Below are 21160 nucleotides of genomic sequence, written 5' to 3' on the forward strand. Positions count from 1 at the left end.
TAAGAAGCAGAAATGGGAAAAACAGAGTCGTAACTCATGAAATGACCGGACGGGTCGTTGCACCAGACTTCACATATGGAAATATACTGGGTATGTTATTGGTGTTGAGTGTGTTTTGAATACCAATCTTATTTTTAAAGCTATTAAATTAGAAGTTAACCTTGATTTATCATTAAATTCTCAAAAATCACATTTGATTATTTTTACCTACATAGTACTAATTTTGCACCTTACTAGTAATTTAACCTTGATTAGGAAATTTTCCCCAAAAGGCCATAGTCCTAGCAAAATTCGTACCTTCTTGAGACCCTTCCAACCCAGGTAGGGAGTACAAATTATACCCTTCTTAGAAGCCCTCAAAACCCTCTCTTTCTTGCGTTTCTCTACAGAAACAGAACTCGCACTCCTCTCTCTCTCTCTAAAGCAATATCTCTCTCTCCTAAAATGGAAGATGACGACGAATTCGGAGATCTCTACACCGATGTGCTAACGGCGTCGTTTCAGTCCCAGCAGCAGCAGCCGCCAGCTCCAGCTCCACAAGACGAAGCTGCCGCCCCCAGAGCCGCCGCCGGCGCGGGCCCCACTACCCGGCCGATCGATCTGAACAACAATAGCGATGACGAGGAGATATTATACGGAGCTCCTAATCCGAGTTCGAATCCGAATTTTACTGCCCCGAATTCTGTTATCACTGGTAACGAAAAAACCCTAGCTCCTTTACAAGATGTACAATCCGGGTCGAAGTTACCCGAATTCAATCTAAATTTTAATCAAAAAGCTGGAAAACTCGAGAATTTGAGTGAAATTAATGAATCGGATTTGATTGTTAGGGTTTTGGAGAAGAGTGAGGATATGAAATTACCTAAAGTGGGTTTTCAAGATTCAAATTTTATGGATGATGATAATATTGATTTTGTAGTGGAAGAGAGGGATGATAAAGATGATATTTTGATTGAGAAAGATCAAAATTTAGGTGAAAAGAACGCTGAGAATCTAAAGGATGGGAGTGGAAATGTAGAGAATTTTGAGCCCTTGATTCCTGGCGTGTCAATCCCGGGCGTTTCAGGTGGAGGAGGGAATGGTGGGGATGGCAATCTCGAGGATGATTGGGATAGTGATGATAGTGAGGATGATTTGCAGATTGTGTTGAATGACAACACTCATGGACCAATGGGTATGGAGAGAATGGGGGACGATGAGGATGATGAAGATGGAGAGCCTTTGGTTATTGTTGCGGATAATGATGGCCCGAGCCATCCACCAATGATAATGGAGGAGCAAGAATGGGGTGATGAAGGGGGTCCTGCTGTTAATGGAGAGAGAAAGGAGATTAATGATGCATTAAAAGTGAATGGAGCACCTGGAGGAGTAGCGGCAAAGGTTGGGTACAACAATCATGGATACCATCATCCCTATCATTCACAGTATAAGGTCAGTGATGTTGTAGACGTGATCAGAACTTTGCAATGTAAGATGACTTGTAATTTACTCATAGTTTTGTGGTCATTGGTGATGATAAGGCCGGTGGCTCTTATTTGTATGCACAAGCTGTATAAAGGATTGTACTGATGATTATAATATTAATGAAATATATTTTATAATTTTGTTGGAAATAATTCCTATTTTGGGCATTCTCTATAGCATATTCATGCTTTAATTTATAGATAGATGATGTTTGAAATGTTACAATTCAAGGCAGCTGCAAAGGCAAGGATTGAACTCTCTTTGGAGATATCCAAAGTAGAGATGAAATTATCCTTTGTGGAAAATATGTGAGTGGATGTGTGATGAATTCTGACTAATCAAAATCGCAAGTGGCTGCTTGTCCGTGCACACGGGTATTGCCGCGTGATCTGTCTAACAATAATCATTTAAAAGCACTTCAAAGAGTGGTCACCGGCTGTTATTGGCAACTCTTTAAATAGTTGATGGCTATATTTGAACTAATATCGCTGGCTGCAAGACGTATCTTCTGCTGCTATGCTAGTAGGCCTTGAGAATGTTAATGGAGAATTTCTGAAAATTTTACAGACATTAGTTTGTTGGACCACTCCTGACTTTTAATCGTTTCTGGTTTCGCTATGCTTTTGTCTCTAGTCAGTGCTTTCATTTTCCAGATGGGCTTGACCTGTGCAAGTAGGTCATTAACCAATGAAGCCTATTCAAGCCAATCTGGTTGCTTATACTGATAATGACATTAAGATGCACTTTCTTATGCTGAGTGATGAAGTACAACTTTCAAGTAGTATTTGGTTGAACGTAAAGAAAGAAAAGATATATAAGAATTGGTAAAGCTGATAACTGTTTTATTTCGGTTGCATAAGGTTTATCACAATTAAGCTACAGATGCAAGATCTATTTTCAGATTTTTACTACTTTCCCTTTATATTAGATAAAGATCTATTTTAAGATGTCGTAATAAAACTGAAGATTTTAGACCTTATTTCTCATTTTCTTGTTGAGTCTGTGAAAGCAAAGTTATATGTTCTTTTTATTTTCCCCTTTCATTTTTAGAGCAAAGTTGTGCAATACTTAACATTTGAACTGCCCTTTTGCAACTTATTTACTCTTGCTTGTTTACTTGTGTCTGTTTGTTCTCTGATGATTGGAAGATTAACTATATATTTCTTATCTTGATACTTTTTTTGTTGTCACTGTCCTGATAGTTGTTTCCTGTTACATTATTTTGATTGCTGATAGTGAATCTTTTCTCCCTTTCTCTTGTCTCATGTAGTATGTGAGACCTGGTGCAGCTCCTATGCCTGGAGCTCCTCTGTTGGGTCCTGGAGGAGCACCTGGTCAAGTTCGTCCTCCTGTCAATGTGGGTCCAGTTGGTGGACGTGGTAGAGGTGATTGGCGACCAACAGGAATGAAAGGTGGCTATGGGATGTCCGGTTGGGGAGGCAGTGCGCCTGGACGTGGCTTTGGTATTGGGTTGGAATTCACTCTTCCAACGCACAAGTATGTTTCTTTGTCTGGCCCTGATTTATACCTTATTTAAATTTGGCATTTTTCTGTTAGGTGATTTTTGTCTTTACTTTTATGAAAGAATGAAGTGTGCCGCCTATCTCTTTCCTAGTTACACTACTTTACTCCCATATTTATTTTTAGTTTATTGTTGATTCTGTAATTTAATTGGATTAATGTCATCATGAGCAAATCTTCTAGCGCAGCCTAAAAAGCTTGAGGGTGCTTTAGTAAGTGTGTCCAAAATTCTGTTGAAGTTTTAGAGTAATGTAACTTTATTTACAGAACAATATCTTTACAAGATGCATCTGTTGTAAAGAACAGTTTTCAGAAAGAGAGAAATCAAAGATGCTTTGAAGATAAATCAAAGATGAAGTGTTTAGTTCTTTTCTATTTTTGGTGTAAAGGGAAGTGTTTGGAAGATCATGAATCCATTTTTGATGTTTTAGAATTCTTGTGAGAAGATAAAGGATTAGGAGTGTTCTTTTCTGCGTTCCTCTTTGTAATTTTGGGTGGCTTCACAGTTTTACTGTTGTCAGATAGGTTACCTTCTCAAAAATATGTTTACAAAATGCAGTTAGGGATCATTTAATTCTTCCTGCCTCTTCTATTATGGCGCTGTCAGCAGCTGCTATAGCCTATAAGAAGTGTTTGCTTCCTGTAAAATTTTCTATATAACTTGTGATTTATGATATCTCTAAGACCTATTGAAGAACTTGTCCATATATTGTTAAACTCTGTGGAAGAAGGTAGTTAATTTATAAGCATGTGTTAGATTTATGAGGTAAAAACTCATGCTTTTGTGGCATATGCATGTAGGTTTGCGTGTATAGAAATGATGATAGAATGAGCATGTTGGAATGTGGCTGAAAGTACTATTATGCATGATTACTTTTCATTTGATCATTCTTTTTCCGGGAAAACATGTAAAATACTGGTAAGAGTTAAAGACAATTAAAATGCTCATTTAGCCTTGTACATTGTCAGGACTATATTTGAAGTTGACATAGACGGTTTTGAGGAGAAACCTTGGAGACTTCCAGGCATTGACGTAACAGATTTCTTCAACTTTGGTTTAAATGAGGAAAGCTGGAAAGATTATTGCAAGCAGCTGGTTGGTTAACTATACTTCTTGTTATTGTATTAGGTTTCCTTGTGAATCCTTACTTTTAAACCAGGGAACATTTTTGTGTTTCACGGTTATTCTCTTTATATCATTCGGGTTCCGAATAAATTGATTTCCAAGCTCTCTTCCTCCCTCCACCTCTAGCATCCCCCTTCCCTTTCCTTGTTCTTGTTGTGCTATGCCCCATATACTGTTGGCTGCGCCTAGTGCACCGTGGCAAGCCTCTCAGGCAAGGAATTGTGCGTGCGTTAGGAGAGCTAACAAGGACCTAGTTCGGGATGCAGCCGTAGATTTGCAAAATTAAGTGTATCATTTAGTAGATATGTATACATATTCGCATTGGTTTCACTGACTGAAAATCTTGAAAGATGATAATCCATCTTTGCTGCAGGAACAACTGCGACTTGAGTCAACTATGCAAGGAAGAATTCGGGTATATGAAAGTGGAAGAACAGAGCAGGTAATGCTTGTGCAGATGAAGATACTATCTTCAGCAATACGTGCATGTCTGAGATACTTATCAAACTTAATAGTTGTTCTTATTCTTATGTTGTATTTATTTTAGGAATATGATCCAGATCTTCCCCCGGAGCTTGCAGCTGCAGCTGGTATTCAAGACATTCCATCTGAAAATGTGAATCATGGTAAAACTGATGGAACTTCAACTGACCCAACAAGAGGATCTATACGCATGCGACCGCCTCTAGTACGTATTTCAAGTTCAAGCCTTACCTTTAGAAAATTTTCTGGTATTATTTGGGCCTCCCATTCCAACTTGGCCATTGGGTGAAGTATGCTTACTGTTACATCTTTAATCAAGCAAGTAATGATACAAAAGTTTCAGATATTAGTTGCCATGCTACTCACTGATATGTATGATATTCTACTAGCCTACTGGAAGACCGATACAAGTTGAAACCGGTTCTGGTGATCGCCTACCATCAATTGATACCCGACCACCACGGCAGCGTGACTCGGATGCAATTATTGAAGTGAGTGATCTGACCCTATCTTCTTCCAAATTCAAAATGGAAGTGTCTATCAAAAAAGGAAAAAGCGGCAAAGTTAATGCTGGAATCTCTCTCTGCATCGGTGCTTTCCTAATTTTAGCGGTCTTTCTAACAGGATGGTGCTGCTGCTTACTTTCTACATCTTATTTTATTTGTGCCTTTTGTATTTGTTTTTGGGGTGAACAGATTGTGTGCCAGGATGAGGACCAATACTCAGGGAATGACAAGAATGAGGTGCAATTAGGCAATAATTCTTCAATAGAGGATTTTAGAGGTGATGCAAAAGGATCCCCCCTGCAGGAGGATTCTGATGGTTTCCAGCATTCTTATAAAAGCCACAAGCAAGATCTCAGTACTAGGAGATCACAATTTATGAACCCTGTAGGTGATCATTTGACCAAAGGAGATGGAGTGGGTCCTTTTCCCTCGGAAGCCCCTGGTCAGTTTGTTTCTGGTTCTAGAGGACATACTTCTGCACATGGAAGCAAGACTAATGTTGTTCAACATGAGGAAAGGTACTATATATGTTGCCTAAATAATGGTTTATCTTCCTGAGCAAGTGGAAGTTAATTTTTCATTTCCTGTTTTAACTGGTAACTAAGATAGAAGCAGCATGAGGTTTCACTAACTTATTGGTGTTATCAGCTCAACAGTAGTAAATATGAGTAAACGTTGGCGTCCAAGGCTAAATCTATCCACTAGATAATTGAAGTAGAAATACAAACTTTAAGATGGCTGTGTTGTCCTAATAAATTGGAAAAGATTATGATTAATTTGAACAGAGGGTGCAGTTGCACATGTGGAGAATGAATTGAGAAAAGTCGTCGGATATGGATTGGTCCTGTTTGTAGGTACAACAATATGCTGATTGAATGAGATAAAAGTGGTTGAGGAAGACATAAAATTATGGGGAGAAAAGTAATTCCAAAAGACCTACAATCTCTTAGAAGTAATATGGACTTGGCTAAGAAGCTAACACAGTGGAAGCAGAGGACATCCATGTAGGGCATCCATCTAGTTGGGATTAAAGCTTTTGTTGTTGTTACATTAGGTCTGGCATTTGCTACGAGTTTTTTTATTCTATTCCAAGATTTGTATTCCTTTGTATAAATAAGTCTGAAATTTAGAGAACCTTAATTTATGTAGTATAGGAATGAAATAGAAGTGAATAGAACAGAATGGATTGCAAATATTTCAGATAGCTGATAAAAGATCAGGATAGAGGATACCGCTGTAATTTTGGAGTTGTTGCAATCCTTGCAATCTTGGAGGATTGTCAGCTTGTAATGGTTTGTACTCGTTCGGTACTAGCTTGTAACTGAATTTTCAGTAGTAAAATTTCCCTTTTACTTATAAATTTTTTTAGGATTCTGTTATAGTTGATTGATGGACCCTAAATGTTGATAATGTGGCTGAGGGCCCTTACAAGATTTCCTTCTCTTTCAGAAAGGAATACGGTCATCTTTGGGATTTGCATGCTCAAAGTCTCATTTCCATTGCAGATCCCAAATCTATGGTAGTTCTGTGAACCAGATATATCTCATTGCTGTAATACACTTTGGTTTGAAGTGAGCCATGCATGTAGTAAATGAGCCATGTTCTCTTGTACCTAGAAAAGTAGGGTACTTGCGGGTGGTTCTAGATTGGAGCAACTCATATAAAATTAAGGGTGGTTTCTTGATCAATAAAATGAAGGGTGGTTACTGGTGGTTCTTGGTAGGAGGAGCTTATACAATATTAAATATTTATGATTAGTAACTTACGCATTAATTTTCTTAGTCTGGCGGATGCTTCTTCCTTCTTTTTCTTTTTGCTGACGTAAGATGGAGATAGCAGCGTGTACATGATATAGGAACAAAATTATGCTGCAAGTCCAATTATTTAAATTCCTTGTTCTTATTATTAGGAAGATCAGCCATTTGGCTTTACATTTAATTTGCTCTCACTTACCTCCCCAATACAGTGAACTCATTCATCACGTGGAATCATTTGCTAGTGGATATGCTTTATAGTATATATGGTTGTTTGGCTTAGATGTACTTTGTTAAGCTGTGTTTGGCAACTTTTCCTCTATGGCACTGTTAGGTGATAACCAATTTGCGTCATGCTAATATGAAGAAGCTGTTAAGTTTAGCAAGATGAAAGTAAAACTCCAGACTAATGCAGAGGTCTAAACATCAAAGTATAGTGGTCGACTTTGGTGGTCTAGGCTGGTTAATCCTTCACAGCGGAAAAACATTGACAAGCTGGTCTCAGGAGGCAGCATACTGTAGCTATTTTGGAACTCTTGGAGATGTATCTAAATTTGTTCGAACATGTAGGGAAATACTTAAAATATTTGTTCGACAAGATAAATAATTATATTATACATCTATTTTTGGAAATTGTCAACCACAAGGAGAATTTGTTTTGTGCATTAGCATAGAAGTATTGGATTTTTTTTTTAAAATTTAAAAAATAAGTCAAATGGTATTATAGAAGTTTGTGAGAATAAATTGTTTCTTTAAATGGTGTCACGTAGGATCCTGATATCCTACTATTTTTATTTTATGTTCAACCGAAAATGAATTGGTCTTCCCTCATCAAAACTTCTGTTTTACGGGGTTCCTATTTCAATTTATATAGGAAAAAGATCAACAGGTCCTTAGTTATGCTGCTAGGTGAATTGATCCATCAAGTTTATTGTCTGATACATCAGTATTGATTTATCATAGAACTATGTCCAATTAGATTTTGTTACTTGGCATGGAAGCGAGCATAACAAAGTCAAATATTAGTTAGTTAATTGCTATAGCTCTTCATCGAGTATGGAACTCGCAGAATGATTTGATGATACATTAGAATATCCTTAGATATCATCTTTCTGTGCTTACTACTTTTTATGTTTTAGCAGGTCCATCCCTTATTTGGCACTGCCGTGTCACTAGTATGGAAGGTTTGTTAGCAATGTCCAAGTCCAGTCCTTTTCTTTTTTCTAGTTAGAAAAATTAATTATTAGTACAAACAAATAAGAGTACATAGGAAGCATACGAGAGGTCCTTAAATAGGGAATATCAGAAGATATTAACACACAGCGCTCTAAACAAGACGTGCCCGCCCACCCATCCTTGTAGTATTTGATCGGTAGCTGCTTCTACCAATGTGACAACCTAAAGTTTAAGATTGACCTGCAGCATACATCTGTTGCATGTGTCATGAGAATTTTATTTTATTTGTCAGATTGTTTAATCTATCCTTCTGGGGTAGGGGTAAGGTTTGCGTACACTCTACCCTCCCCAAACCCTACTAGTGGGATTTTACTGGGTTATGCTGTTGTTGTTGTTGTTGTTGTTGTCAGATTCTTTCACTCTTGTTCAAAGATGGTTGGTATGAACCAGCATGTGATCTTCCATCAATGCCCTAGTCTGTTGAACAATGATCTATTTTGGACATACGACTTTGAGAATCTCTTGTTCATATCACTGTACTTGTTAAATCTCTTTGAATAGCTTCCTATCTTATTTGGATGTGTTAAGGAGTTAAGTTTAATTACATATTATGCTAACTTCCATTCGCTTGCTATTTGTCAAAAGAGCACTATTGTCCTCTGCTTCTTTTCTAAGAGTCTATTGCCTTGCATTTGTCCTAATTTTGGCTCTCCGTTCTCATTCCAGGGAAAAAAAGGGAAGTGCACACGAAGGATCACCTGATATTAGTCCCAGTGGTGATAGCAGAGACAGACTCCAAGTTGATAATCAGAAAGAAGAATCATTTGAAAGTGTTGATCATAGGCACAGTCCTGTCCCTCCTTCACCCACCACTGATAGACCTGCTCAGGAGCAAGATATGGAAGATAGAGATGATATTCGTGATCAACCTGTTGGAGCCGACACAAACAGTGAAGCTGAGAGAGAGGAAATGGCTTTGGATGCAAGAGCTGATAGTGAAGCCATGAATGATGAATTTCTGCATTCTAAAAAGCAAAAGTTAAGCTTGCGACGTGAACAATCTTCTCCGCAAGAAACTGATGGTGGAGAAGACTCCAAGGCTGGAAGAAGTAGCGAGAATAGCAAAGCCCAATCTGGAAGCAGTAGAGATTATCGCAAATTGCGGGATGATGTTGAGGAGGAAGTTGTTCAAGATGGACGTCCTATGCGCATGGATAATGCCAAAAAAGCAGTTGCCAGGGATGAGGATAGAGGCCGAAGAAGAGTCTACAATGAGAAAGAAGCAGAAAAGCACCGTGGGGTAGTAAAAGGGAGGGAAGATTCTTATTCGCGTAAAGGCATTGACTCTAGCTCAGCCCATTACATTGACCGACGGAGGGAACGTGAATATTCAGAGGCAGTATGGCAAAGGAGGGATGAAGATCTACCGGGGAGGAGAACTAAAGTGGAAGAACCACGAAAGAGAGAGCTCATTGATGAAACTGGATCCAGACACCGCAGCAAGGTGCGAGAATTTGATGGGAGTGATAGAGAAGAACGCCATTTACATAGAAAGCAGCTGGAGAGCATTACGTTAAGGCCTGATTATGATAAGGACATGGGAGCAAGGCAAAGAGACAGGGATGAGTTGAAGAGGTATGATACCTTGGATGATCGCCACAATAAAAGAAGGAAAGAAGAGACAAAATTAAGTAGGGAACATGCTGACAAGGAAGAATCCTTCCATCCGCATGGAGAAAATATGGTTCGTAGAAAGAGAGAGAGAGATGATACCTCAGATCATCGAAAGAGAGATGAGCTACTGAGGCTGAGAGATGATGAGCAGCACTATATCAGGCACAAAGAAGATGGAGTATTTCAGAGGGAGAGAACTGACAGACAGCGAGAGCGTGAGGAGTGGTATAGGCTTAAACAGTCCCAAGAAGAGGCACTGTCAAAAAGGGAGAGAGAGGAAATAAGGGGCGGTATGCGTGCTGGGCGTGTTGCAGAAGAAAAAGCTTGGGCTGGTCATTCTAGAGGGAAAGATGAGAACAGAAACTCTGATCAGCATTTGAAAGATGTGAGGCATGCCGACCATATTAGAAGGAGGGATCGTGCTGAAAATGAAAGTCCTTCAAGGCTGAGGACCCGTGAGGATGAGAGAAGAGCAAGGCCTGATAGAGTGAGTGCACGTGAAGATCGTGCTCCCCATGCTCCTGATAACTCCAGGGTGAATGAGAAAAGACATAAAGAATATTTAAAGAAAGGTAAAGAATTTGAGGGGGATCATAATTCCCAGATTGCTTCGAACATGAACGAAGACGAACTGAATGGACGGCGAAATGAGATGGTAAGTACCTATGTCGTCTATTTTATACCCCAAGAGTCATCAAGCTTTGGTTGTCACATTGCATTTAATAAAGATAATTTAGGACATTGTGTCCTTAAAGACGGGGATAGCAAATTTTACTCATTTAGTAACAGATGATTTGCTAGTGGGGTGAAATTGAAAAGATCTCCCGAAATTAAGACAGCCGCATTTGGTCCTTTTCTAAAACACTTTCCTAAATGAAAATAAAATTCTGTCAGAAATTAAAAGCGGTCAAAAGGTAGGTTTCGCAAAAGTAATACTAGATAGTAACACCCAAGTCCAGATGGCTCAGTCGGCTATATGATCCCTCTTTGTTCATTCCAACAGCAACATACCCACTGAAATCCCACGAATTGGATCTGGGGAGGGTAGTGTGTACGCATAACCTTACCCCTACCTTGTGAAGGTAGAGAGACTGTTCGATAGACCCTCGGCTAGAATACCTCTTTATTCGTTGTAATCTTCTAAATTCGTTTCATTCTAGTTCAAATTTTCTCGAAAATGATTTGAAGTTTTTTCCGGAACCTAGTTTTCCCTAAAATTAAATCAAAGATGTGCTACCAAATTGAGTTCCTTTTTTCTCTTTTTTGGTTTTTTTTTTTTTTGGGGGGGGGGGGGGGGGGTGGGGTGGGGCAGGTTTTAGCATCTAGACCAACCTTGCTTGTACATTGACTAATCAACCATGTACGTGCTATTTCACTACAGCGAAGACGTTCATAACCTTACTTATGAAGACTTAAACAGATCAAAAGACTTCACCTAGTGTCGCCTCTGATAAGGTTCGGATCTTGGTTCTCAAGATTTTACGTCAACTCAGATTATTATGCCACCCCTTGGAGGCTCTAACAATCTGGTTTTCTTCTAATATTCATGAGAAATTCTTAAAGCTAAACACAAAGCTTGGACAGCACGGTGAACTATTTAATGGAAATTCTAGTAATTAGAGGAGGCCTGGTACTCTGATTACACATGGTTTGGTACTTAGGTTCTGTTAACTCAGATGGTACTTTCTAGAGATTCATTTAGAATTTGATGACTTGAGAAACTTTTGATGTTTCTACAGAATACTTCTTGTGTTTTTTTTCTTTTTAAAGTTACATACGATGGTGGATAGAATTACTTGGTAAACTCTTGTTAACTATGTTGGTGGAAGGTTGCAAGTATCGTGTAGAAAAGTCGAGGTGCGAATAAGTTGCCACAAACACCATCTTTACTAAAATAAAGTTATAATATAACTGCCGCGTTTGTGCTAGCTTATGTTTAAAAACATTAGGGGAAGAATCGTCTGAATGTTAGAATAAGGTGGTAAGCGGTGCTAATGTGGTTTGAAGGCAAGATCTCATAGAAAATTTGAACACCTGGTTGAATTTTTTTAATATCTAAATAGAATTAAGTAATTATGTTGATGTGATAAGGTAAGTCCCTGCTAACTAATTTATAGACACAAGTAGAGAATGTCACAAAAAACTGATATGAAGAACATCTCATTGTCTCTATAGACTTGAATGTCAGCTTCACAAATGTTTTAAGTTAAAGTTTCAATAATTAATACGAGGTATGGTCAACTTTTTCAGATGCTTTTTGGTCCTTTAGTTCCTAGGTCTTTTTCTGAACAGATAGCTCAAAATTTTCAATGCACTCTATTACGGGTAATTTTCAGGTGAGGAATAATGTTTTGAGCCATTTAGAAACCAAGGCCTAAATCCATGAAGCGCGTTAAGAGTCCAAATAGGAACTTAATTGCAAAATTGGCTTGGAATCTCTAATTTGTGTATGCTTGTACTCTCAAACATACTTGGGCACTAAAGAAATTTCAGTTAATTAGATTGTATGTTTTTAATCACGGATGAGGCATGTGAGGTATTTACAAACTAATTTCTAGAGGTAGAAGGTGCATTTGGACTTTGGAGTCCAAACAGATGGTTAAAAGCAAGACGGGTTGACTGGATGTATTGTTCTCAAGAACTAGTTAATATCTAATATGAAGAACTGATTCTATGCGTTCAACACAACTATCAAACAATAAGTTGGAAAGGAAACTTAAGAGGCACACTGGATTTAATTTGCATAAACAATCAAGTGCATGTATATGTGATTCGTATTACTCTGAGTTTTTAATTTAGATCGATGGAGTATTAGTGAAGCAATGATGTTTGGGAAGAAGAATATTATTCTTCAAGTTCTAATTTTACATCCCACAAAGTTAAATGTTTGTTTCCTGTTATCTCCAAGTGCTACTGCTATTTCTTTTCTACTGAAGGTGCTTATCACGAAGGTTTTTCTTACCTTCAGATGAGCTTGAAGAGAAAATTTGAGCAAGGAACCAATGAGAACAAGGTCCACCGGAATCGTCAGTCTTCCAGGAAACAGCAGGAAGAGGCATCATCAGACGATGAGCAGCAGGATTCCAAGAAGGGACGCTCCAAGTTGGAACGGTGGACAAGCCACAAGGAAAGAGACTTTAGTATCGATGCTAAATCATCGTCCTTGAACATGAAAGACAATGATGTACACAAGAGCAGTGGTACTTCATTAGCTAACAAAAATCCAGACGAAGCTTTAAAGGCAGTCGAAGACAATCAACAGCCTGCAGCTAACAATAAAAATGGAGGTGGTCCAGAAATTAATAATGTAGAGGCAAAGCATATGGAGGATAAACACTTGGAGACAGTTGAGAAGTTGAAGAAGCGGAGTGAGCGCTTCAAGCTTCCAATGCCAAGTGAAAAAGAAGCTCCAGTAAGTAAAAAGGCAGAAGGTGATCCAATATCCTTGGTCCAAAGTGAAATCCCTCCAGATTCGGAGGTGAAGCCCGAGCGTCCAGCACGAAGGAGGAGATGGACCAGCAATTAAATGAGCATTCAAGGAACATCTTTGTTGGATGACTTGTTTCCTCCTCCTGGAGTATATGCCTCCTCGGCTACTGTATTTCCAATATGGATACCTTGAGGAGCGCGCCCTGTTGTCTATTCAGGATGTGATGTTCGTTTAGACCTTCCATAGTAGATTTGGGAACCTGTAACATGCCTACTTTATCTATTTGGTTTTCTTAATTCTGTAATACATGTATATACCAGTAAGCGTAACACTATAGCGGCCCATTGTTTGGGTGCCAGAATTACATTTTTGGTTATTAAATGACATTGAATTATAGTGTATGAGTAGTAAACACTGTATACGAGAACCATAGTTGGTGACTATGGTTGACGACCAGGTCCTTCATGGTCTTTCTTCCTTGAACCACTCTCTGGCCTCTGCAAGGAGTCCCTGTTTACTGTCGCCTTTTTGGACTATGAATGATGAGACTTCAGGAACTGAAACTCGGGGTCAAGAAGATGAAGGATTGGCTGAGAAGCAAAATTTCAGGAGGATCTGGTATTAGGAAACAGGGACTTGATATTGCCCTGGCCATGTAGGTAGTATGTATCATGATAAAGCTTCTTTGTCTCTGGGAAAAGTTTATTATTTCATGGAGCGTAAAGTCAGATATGTGACTTTTGTATGTTGTGTTAGAGAAAGTAACTGTGTTACAGAAATTATAAAAGAAGAGAAGAAAATCTCTTGACCACGCAAATGTTTTCTTTTCTGTTTTAACTTTTCGTTTGAGGTTCTTGTGGTTAAGATTGGAAAAGAGACCAAGAACTATCATAAACATGAGGCCGGTTATGTTTGACTATCAGTTATTGTCAGTCAGTGAATTTAAAAGTACCAAGCTATTGCAGGAATATTTCTACAAGAGTTCCAAATGACTAACATTTTATTGCCATAATAATTTTATCTCTTGGCGTAACTAGTAAAATTGTTGTTATGTGACCAATAGGTCATAGGTTCGAGCTATGGAAACAGCCTCTTGCGGAAATGCAGGGTAAGGTTGCGTACGATAAACTCTTATAGTCCGGCTCTTTTTCGGGCCCCGTGCATAGCAGGAGCATAATGCATTATGCTGTCTTTTTTTTTTTTTTAAATCCATCTATCTTTGTGTCCCCAGCACCTGATCAGACCTTTCTACAAGCTTTTTGGACACTAGAAGAAGTCCAAGGTTACTAATTTGTATCTTTGGAATTTGGATCCTTTCATAGTGTCCGGATTAAGTTGTACGCACCTCTATTATTTTCCTAGGTATTTACTACCTTCACTAATAATGTACGGGGTAACTGTACCTACCAAAACTTAGGTAAATGAGAAGAAGTCAAATAACATTTTCTGCTTTTGTTATAACTTGAACTTTGGTCTTTCATAATTTAAAAATCCGGAATACTTACCAGTATCCGGTGCATGAGAGAAGACGATAAGTGCTGGCACGCATATTTTACATAATATGTATTACATGATCATGGTTAATTAAAATAAATTGTTACCTCAATTAGCATTTAACCATAATTAACATGGATAGGGTAAGTTTTTTCCGGAAGAGGCTTTATAGTTTGTTTGGCCAAGTTTCTAAAATAAGCTTATTTTGAGAAATGCTTTTTCTCAAAAGTGCTTTTTTAAAAGTATTTTAGGTGAGTTTGTGTTTGGCTAATTAATTTTAAAAGCACTTTTGAGCAACAATTAGCATTTGGCCAAGCTGCAAAAATTAGTTTATCTTGAGAAGTGTTTTTTTTAAAAATACTTTTGGTAAGAAACAATTTATTTTTGGCTAATTTATTTGAAAAGCACTTCTGAGCAGCAATTAGTATTTGGCCAAGCTTTTAAAAATTGCTTCTAAGTGTATTTTTCTCAAAAGTGTTTTTCAAAAAATTGCTTTTGGAGATAAGCTACTTGTTTCTGCTTCTCCAAAACTACTTCTGCTTCTACTCAAAAGCACTTTTTTCTTCTAAAAGCTTGTCTAAAACACTTCAACTTTAGAAGAAAAAAAAAAGCAATTTTGGCTTGGAGAAGATAGACCAAACAAGCTATAAGTGTATTTATCTCAAAAGTGCTTTTCGAAAAAGTGTTTACGGGGATAAGCTACTTTTTTCTACTTCTCCAAAATTATTTCTACTTCTACTCAAAAATATTTTTTTTCCTTCTAAGTTTGGCCAAACACTTCGGGTGTGTTCCAGTGTTTGGTACGCAAATTAAGGAAAATAACTTCTCAAGAGTATTCATAAATTATTTAGATATAATAAACATAAAGCCATAAACTTTCAAACCAACAACCTTCCGAACCCACAAATTTCATAAACTTTCGAGCCGCTAAACTTTCAAAACTGCAGAATTTCGAACTCGTAAACTTTATAATTTCTAAACCCGTAAACTTCCAAACACATAAACCTCTGAACTCATAATTTTGGAACTTGTAAAATTTTGAACCTTTAAACCGATAAATAAAAAAATTAAAACTAAATAATATATTTAAAAAATATTTTGGGGGGAGGGCAGGTGAGGGGTAGTAGGGTGAGTGGTAACGGAAAAACTGAAATTAAAAAAAAAAGCATTGTTTGGAGAGGGGGTGGGTTGGATTGGTGAGGGTAGGGAAGATTGAGAAGAAGTTTTGAAAAATATTTTTCATTCTCTTGATAAGGAAAACATTTGAGTTCATAAGGAAAATATTTTTCAAAACATTTAAGCCAACTAAACATGGGAAAATTGGAAAATATTTTCCGAAAAATGTTTTCTTTCATACCAAACACACCCTTCAACTTTAGAAAAAAAAAGTATTTTTAGCCTCGGAGAAGCTTGGCTAAATGACTACTAATCTCCTAATACATATACATACTTTTCAAAAAAAAAAAAAAGTACTTGGATATTATTATTTAGCATGATAAAAAAATTCAAAATAACAAGGTTCCTCAATGAAACAAGGGTAAGAACAAGAAGGTTTTAAGGATAATCTTGATCATAGAATGACTAAAAATTACCCTAACAATCTGTATTCATCCACTCTTTGCAAATACGGGGTAAAAGAAAGGACATAAAAGTAAAAGCATGACACCATAGGGTACTATAAAATAACCTCTTTGGGACAAAGACAAATGTTATTTTTGGTGAAAGAACTCTAGACGGAAAGAATGAGGCAGCGGAGAGGTAGAGGGGAGTCTCTAATGGTGGTTGCCCTCTCTCTGTTTCCTATGATTTCCTTTTCCATTTTAACCAAACGCGGCACTAATAAACCACCATTCATCTTAAGTGTCTGTTTGGTCAAGCTCTGATCTATACACACACACATATACGATATATATATATATATATACACACACACCTGTAGGGGTAAAAGGGTTTAGGATTTAAAACCTAACCCTTTTTGCTGCTGCTTCTTCTTCTTCTTCCTCATCATCAAAATTATTATTATTATTATTACTCCCTCCGTTCCACTTTATTGTTACTGTATCGGATGAGAGGCTGTGATGATTAAGGTGTCGTCTAGAGTTCGTGGGGGTAATGGAGCAGCCCGTATCTTGGCGGGGCGACCCGGAAGGCACTATTTATATAGTGCAACCGAGGTTTGCAGCCATGGCGGTTGCTTTGTCTCCTTTGCCCTGATTTTATCACAGATCTGAGCCTCAATATACCCCCCAAAAAAGTAGTAGTACTTTAATAATTTCAAAATTTGCTTTAATGAAGTTACATTTGCTTTAAGTTTTAGTTTGCTGACTCCTTTGTTTAGAAATTTTTGTACAGGTAGCTATTGAAGTCATTATATGGACAAATATACAATGCTTATTTTCTATTCACTTAGATGATTATTTTATAGAAAGTTTTATTCTTTTTAAATAAAGTAGATCGGATTGTTTGAAGGAAGTTTTTCTTTTCAGCTAACTAAAATGGTGAATATTGACATTTTAAGTTTTTGAGGAAATTGAAAACGAGAAAAGGACTGGGGAATGTTTTTAGCTGACTATCTAGTGTAAAAAGAAAATATTTGCAGTCATGAGTGCATAATAAGGAAGTAAAGTTGTTGTTTTGGTATAGACCAATTTGTAGTATATTATATTCATGATTGAATTATCAATATGACTGATTAAGAAAGAATTTTAGTATAAAATAATCTGTGAAATCTGTCATATTTTTCCCCTTTAGGTACTAAGTTGAGATATATAGAGTAATGATCCAACTTTAAAAGAGGAATGGAGTATTAAAGTATTTATCTTACCTTTAAACCCTTCCCTTTTTTTCTCATCTTGCTCTTGTTCTCTTTTCGTTTTCTGTTGTTGATAGGTGATGCAGTCTTATTTCTACTGCATGAATTGAAATTGGAATTAGTACTCAAGAATAATCTATCTAAGGAAATAATAAATGGGAATGAGGTAACATAGGGATAGGAAAGTATCTAGGGATGTTGCCTCCCATCTGAATGCAAATGATTACTAAGTGTTCTGCTTTCTTGGTCATTATTTTTCCCTCACAAAATCGGAATCATTGTGAGCATCATTGCTGATGCTTATCTGTAGGCTGTGACGATAAAGCTTACTGAATTGATCGGGTTTTGTCAACTGGACCCGTATCTTGACAAGGCAAACCAAGATGTCTTGTAAGCAGACTAATGAGTATCAGAATAAAATAGATTGTGATTGAGATTGTTGTTGTTGTTGACTTGTTGTTGTTGTATGCTACTCTGGTTTGCAGCCATGGCGGTGTCCTTTTCCTTTGCCCGATTTTGTCACAAATCTGAGCCTACTTATGTACTCAACCAAGAATAATTGGTCAGAGAGAAAAGTAAGTAAAACACTAAGAAATAAGAATGAGGCAGCATAGTGATGCCAGTTTGTTTCGATGGTTGCCTCCCATTTCTATGCCAATGATTTCTTAGCGATCTGCTTCTGTCAAAGCTAGAACCTTTATTTATTGACACTGTCATGCTTATTGATGCTCGGTTGTGTTCTTGTACTTCCTGCCACTGTTTTCTTAGTCATTATCTTTTTCCCTTTCAAAAATCACAAACATATGAGCATTATTACCGATGCTTTTTTGTATGCTTTTTGAATTTGTCGTGTTTAGGTTAACTGGAGCCGTATCTTGGCGGGGCAAACCAGGTCTTTCATTAGCATAGATTAATGGTTATTGAAATAGAGCAAAATCGATATTGGCATAAAGTTGATTCCGATTGGTTTGATATTGTGGTGTAATTGTTCTATTATGTTATCATGGTTTGCAGTGATGATGGCGTTCCTTTATTTTACCTGATTTTGTGTCGGATCTGAGCCTACATATGTACTCGCCTATCACTTTATTGATAAATGGATGGATAGATAGATAGATGAAAGTGATGGAAATAATTTGTAGATACGAATGCAAATAACTTATAACATGCATGGAGAAAGGGGGAAGGTAAATGGGGTAAAAACATGGATCTATTTTGGATTTGTGATGACATTTCTTAGGGCAACTGACTGAAGAACTGATGTTACTTGGTGAGACAGTAAATACTAAATAGTATTCTTAATTTGGTATTTGGTTGTGTGCTTCTTATTTTCTCTATTCTTGATATTCCCTTGCCCTCATTTTTCTCCTTTTCTTTATAAAGTCCTTTGCCTGTGATTTCTCTCGTCATAATGGTTGCATCTCGTGCAGTTAGTGATTTCTAACTACGCTGGTGTTTGGGATTCAGGGTTTCTACAATAATGTTATGTTATGCGGACTCTCCAAAATGTTGTTGCACCCATATCGGATCCTCCAAAAATGCACTACTTTGGAGGATCTCGTATACAACCGGCAATATTTTTGGAGAGTCTGAGCAACATATCAATAATGTGCAGAGCACCGGAAAAAGGGCGGTATTGTAATCGTAGCAACTTATCTTCCCTGCTGAGATTGAGGGGTGATGTTTTTATGGTTGCCACCAAGATTTCCAAGAAGGATTACATTGGTAAACATGCTTGATTGAGGGGCCTAGACTAACATGAAAAGTTGGCAAGTTCAAAAAGGTTTCTTACAATGAGAAAGCAGATGGTTTGCAAGCAATCTGAAAAACAGCAGGAGTGAAGTGAATATTTTCAATTAACTTTGTCTAAAATGAAATGTCAAATCAAGATTCTACATTAGAATAAATTGCTCTAGGATTTATGTTTGCTAGATGTTCATGAGCTGAAAATTTCACCAAGTGTAATCGTTTTCTTTCTCTTTGTTGTTTCACTGAGTCTGATCGTTTTCGGCAAGAATTTGTGTCTTAGATTTGAAGTTCATGTGTGTTTCCACAGCACCTGATCAGACTCTTGTACCAGCTTTCTGATATCACGAGACAGCTTATAATCAAATCAAAATTAGTTCTAGAACGCAATTTTTTTTGACATTCACATAGATATATACGCGAAAAATGGTAAAATATTGGGAAAACTACCATATATAGTCCTTCAAAATTTTAATAGCCCAAAGTTTTCCCCATTGGACCCGAAATGTCCTTCCGGCCCAAACTTATTACATCTACTAGCCCATAATCCATAAATCACCCACGCTTTTGAACTCGCTCCTTTAACTCGGCTCTCTCAAAACACCTTTCTTCTCAAACACAACTTCTGAATTTTTACTTTTAGTTTTAATGTAAGTCAAAATTTTAGTAGGTTTTCCGATTTTTGTTCATAATCGACTCTAGGTTTTCCGATTTTTGCTCATAGTCGTCTCTATAATGGGGGAAAGAAGTCTTTGAAGAAAAAAAGGAAGATGAAGGCATCTCCAAATTCTCTGAAATTAGCCGGTCAATTAGTGAAATATAACCTTAATTTCATTAGCAATAACAATGATGATTTTGAAGATTTACCAGAATTTGGGTACGATTTGGGGCATGCAACCCATAAATCTGTTGAAGCAATGCAAAATACCCTAATGAAGGAAAGCAAAATACCCTTGTAGATAGAATGACTCGTTTTCATAACAGGACTCTCAGCGATAGAGTAAAGAGGTCAAACACTGCTCAGTATGTAGTTGTTGAAAAAGGCACAAGTTCCAAGAGAAAGATTAAAATAGTGGGAAAGGATGTTGTGAAGGATAAGGGTAAAGGTTCTAAATGGAAGGCTAAAAGTGATGGGGATGATGTTCCATCAAAAAAGAGAAAAGTTCATGTTGATCAAAAATGTTCTAGCTCATCTGATTTGAAGGTATTTTCTAATGATATAACTTTGACTTGTGTGCGCTTAGTTTATTTTAATATGTAGAAATTTAACCAATGTGGCAGTTATGTTCCAGATTTATATATAAAATGTATCATTCTTTTTCATATTGTATATAATGTGTATCAAGTCAATAAGTAATGTGCAACTTTTGTATATAAAGTGTATCATTTATCCACATATTGTATAAGTAATGTTTAAAGTGTGTATTTGTGATTATTATGAAGCTTATATATATATTTATATTTTTGTGTTGTTTGCAGCTTTGAGATTATTATGTTCCTTTTGGTGATCATTATAGTACCCGTATCAGTGTGCATACAAACTGCAGTATAGTGAAACATTTGAAAGATAATTTGGATGATCAACAGATTGAGATGTTTAGAAGAACATGTTTTGGTTATTTTGTGGACTTGCCCGAATTTTTATACAGAACCTTATCCATTCACTATTGCTTAGGGAAGTAGTGTCACCTAAAGATAATGAGTTATGGATTAAAGTGAATAGCACCAAGTTGCGCTTTGGACTTGCAGAGTTTTGTATTATTACAGGTTTAAAGTGTAATGGTGATCCCAATAAGGATTATGAATCTCAGTCGAGTCGGTTGATGGAATTGTACTTTCCAAGCATGTCGAAAGTGTCTAAGAAATTGTTAACTGACTGTTTCTTAAAAAAGATGTGGAAATCTGATGAGGATGCATTAAAGATTGTAGTATTGTATTTCATTCACAGTTTCATGTTTTTTTTTGTTACGAATG

General features: G+C 37.1%; 1 protein-coding gene and 1 long non-coding RNA gene across 2 annotated transcripts; both read left to right on the forward strand.

Moving 5' to 3' along the window:
• The first annotated feature begins 287 nt into the window (after positions 1-287).
• LOC107804226 (FIP1[V]-like protein) lies at positions 288-13951 on the forward strand. Its single transcript, XM_075221430.1, has 9 exons — positions 288-1431; positions 2735-2961; positions 3955-4081; positions 4485-4553; positions 4659-4799; positions 4984-5085; positions 5290-5618; positions 8757-10359; positions 12673-13951. Exons 1-9 carry the CDS (start codon positions 445-447, stop codon positions 13228-13230), a joined length of 4143 nt encoding a protein of 1380 aa, XP_075077531.1. The 5' UTR covers positions 288-444; the 3' UTR covers positions 13231-13951.
• A 2391-nt stretch (positions 13952-16342) lies between these two features.
• On the forward strand, positions 16343-19559 carry LOC107814351 (uncharacterized). The gene is made up of 2 exons (XR_001654529.2): positions 16343-17830; positions 17926-19559. It is a non-coding gene; the product is annotated as an uncharacterized LOC107814351 (long non-coding RNA).
• The last annotated feature ends 1601 nt before the right edge of the window (positions 19560-21160 follow it).

This window comes from Nicotiana tabacum, chromosome 9 (genome assembly GCF_000715075.1).
Source record: "Nicotiana tabacum cultivar K326 chromosome 9, ASM71507v2, whole genome shotgun sequence".
NCBI lineage: Eukaryota > Viridiplantae > Streptophyta > Magnoliopsida > Solanales > Solanaceae > Nicotiana > Nicotiana tabacum.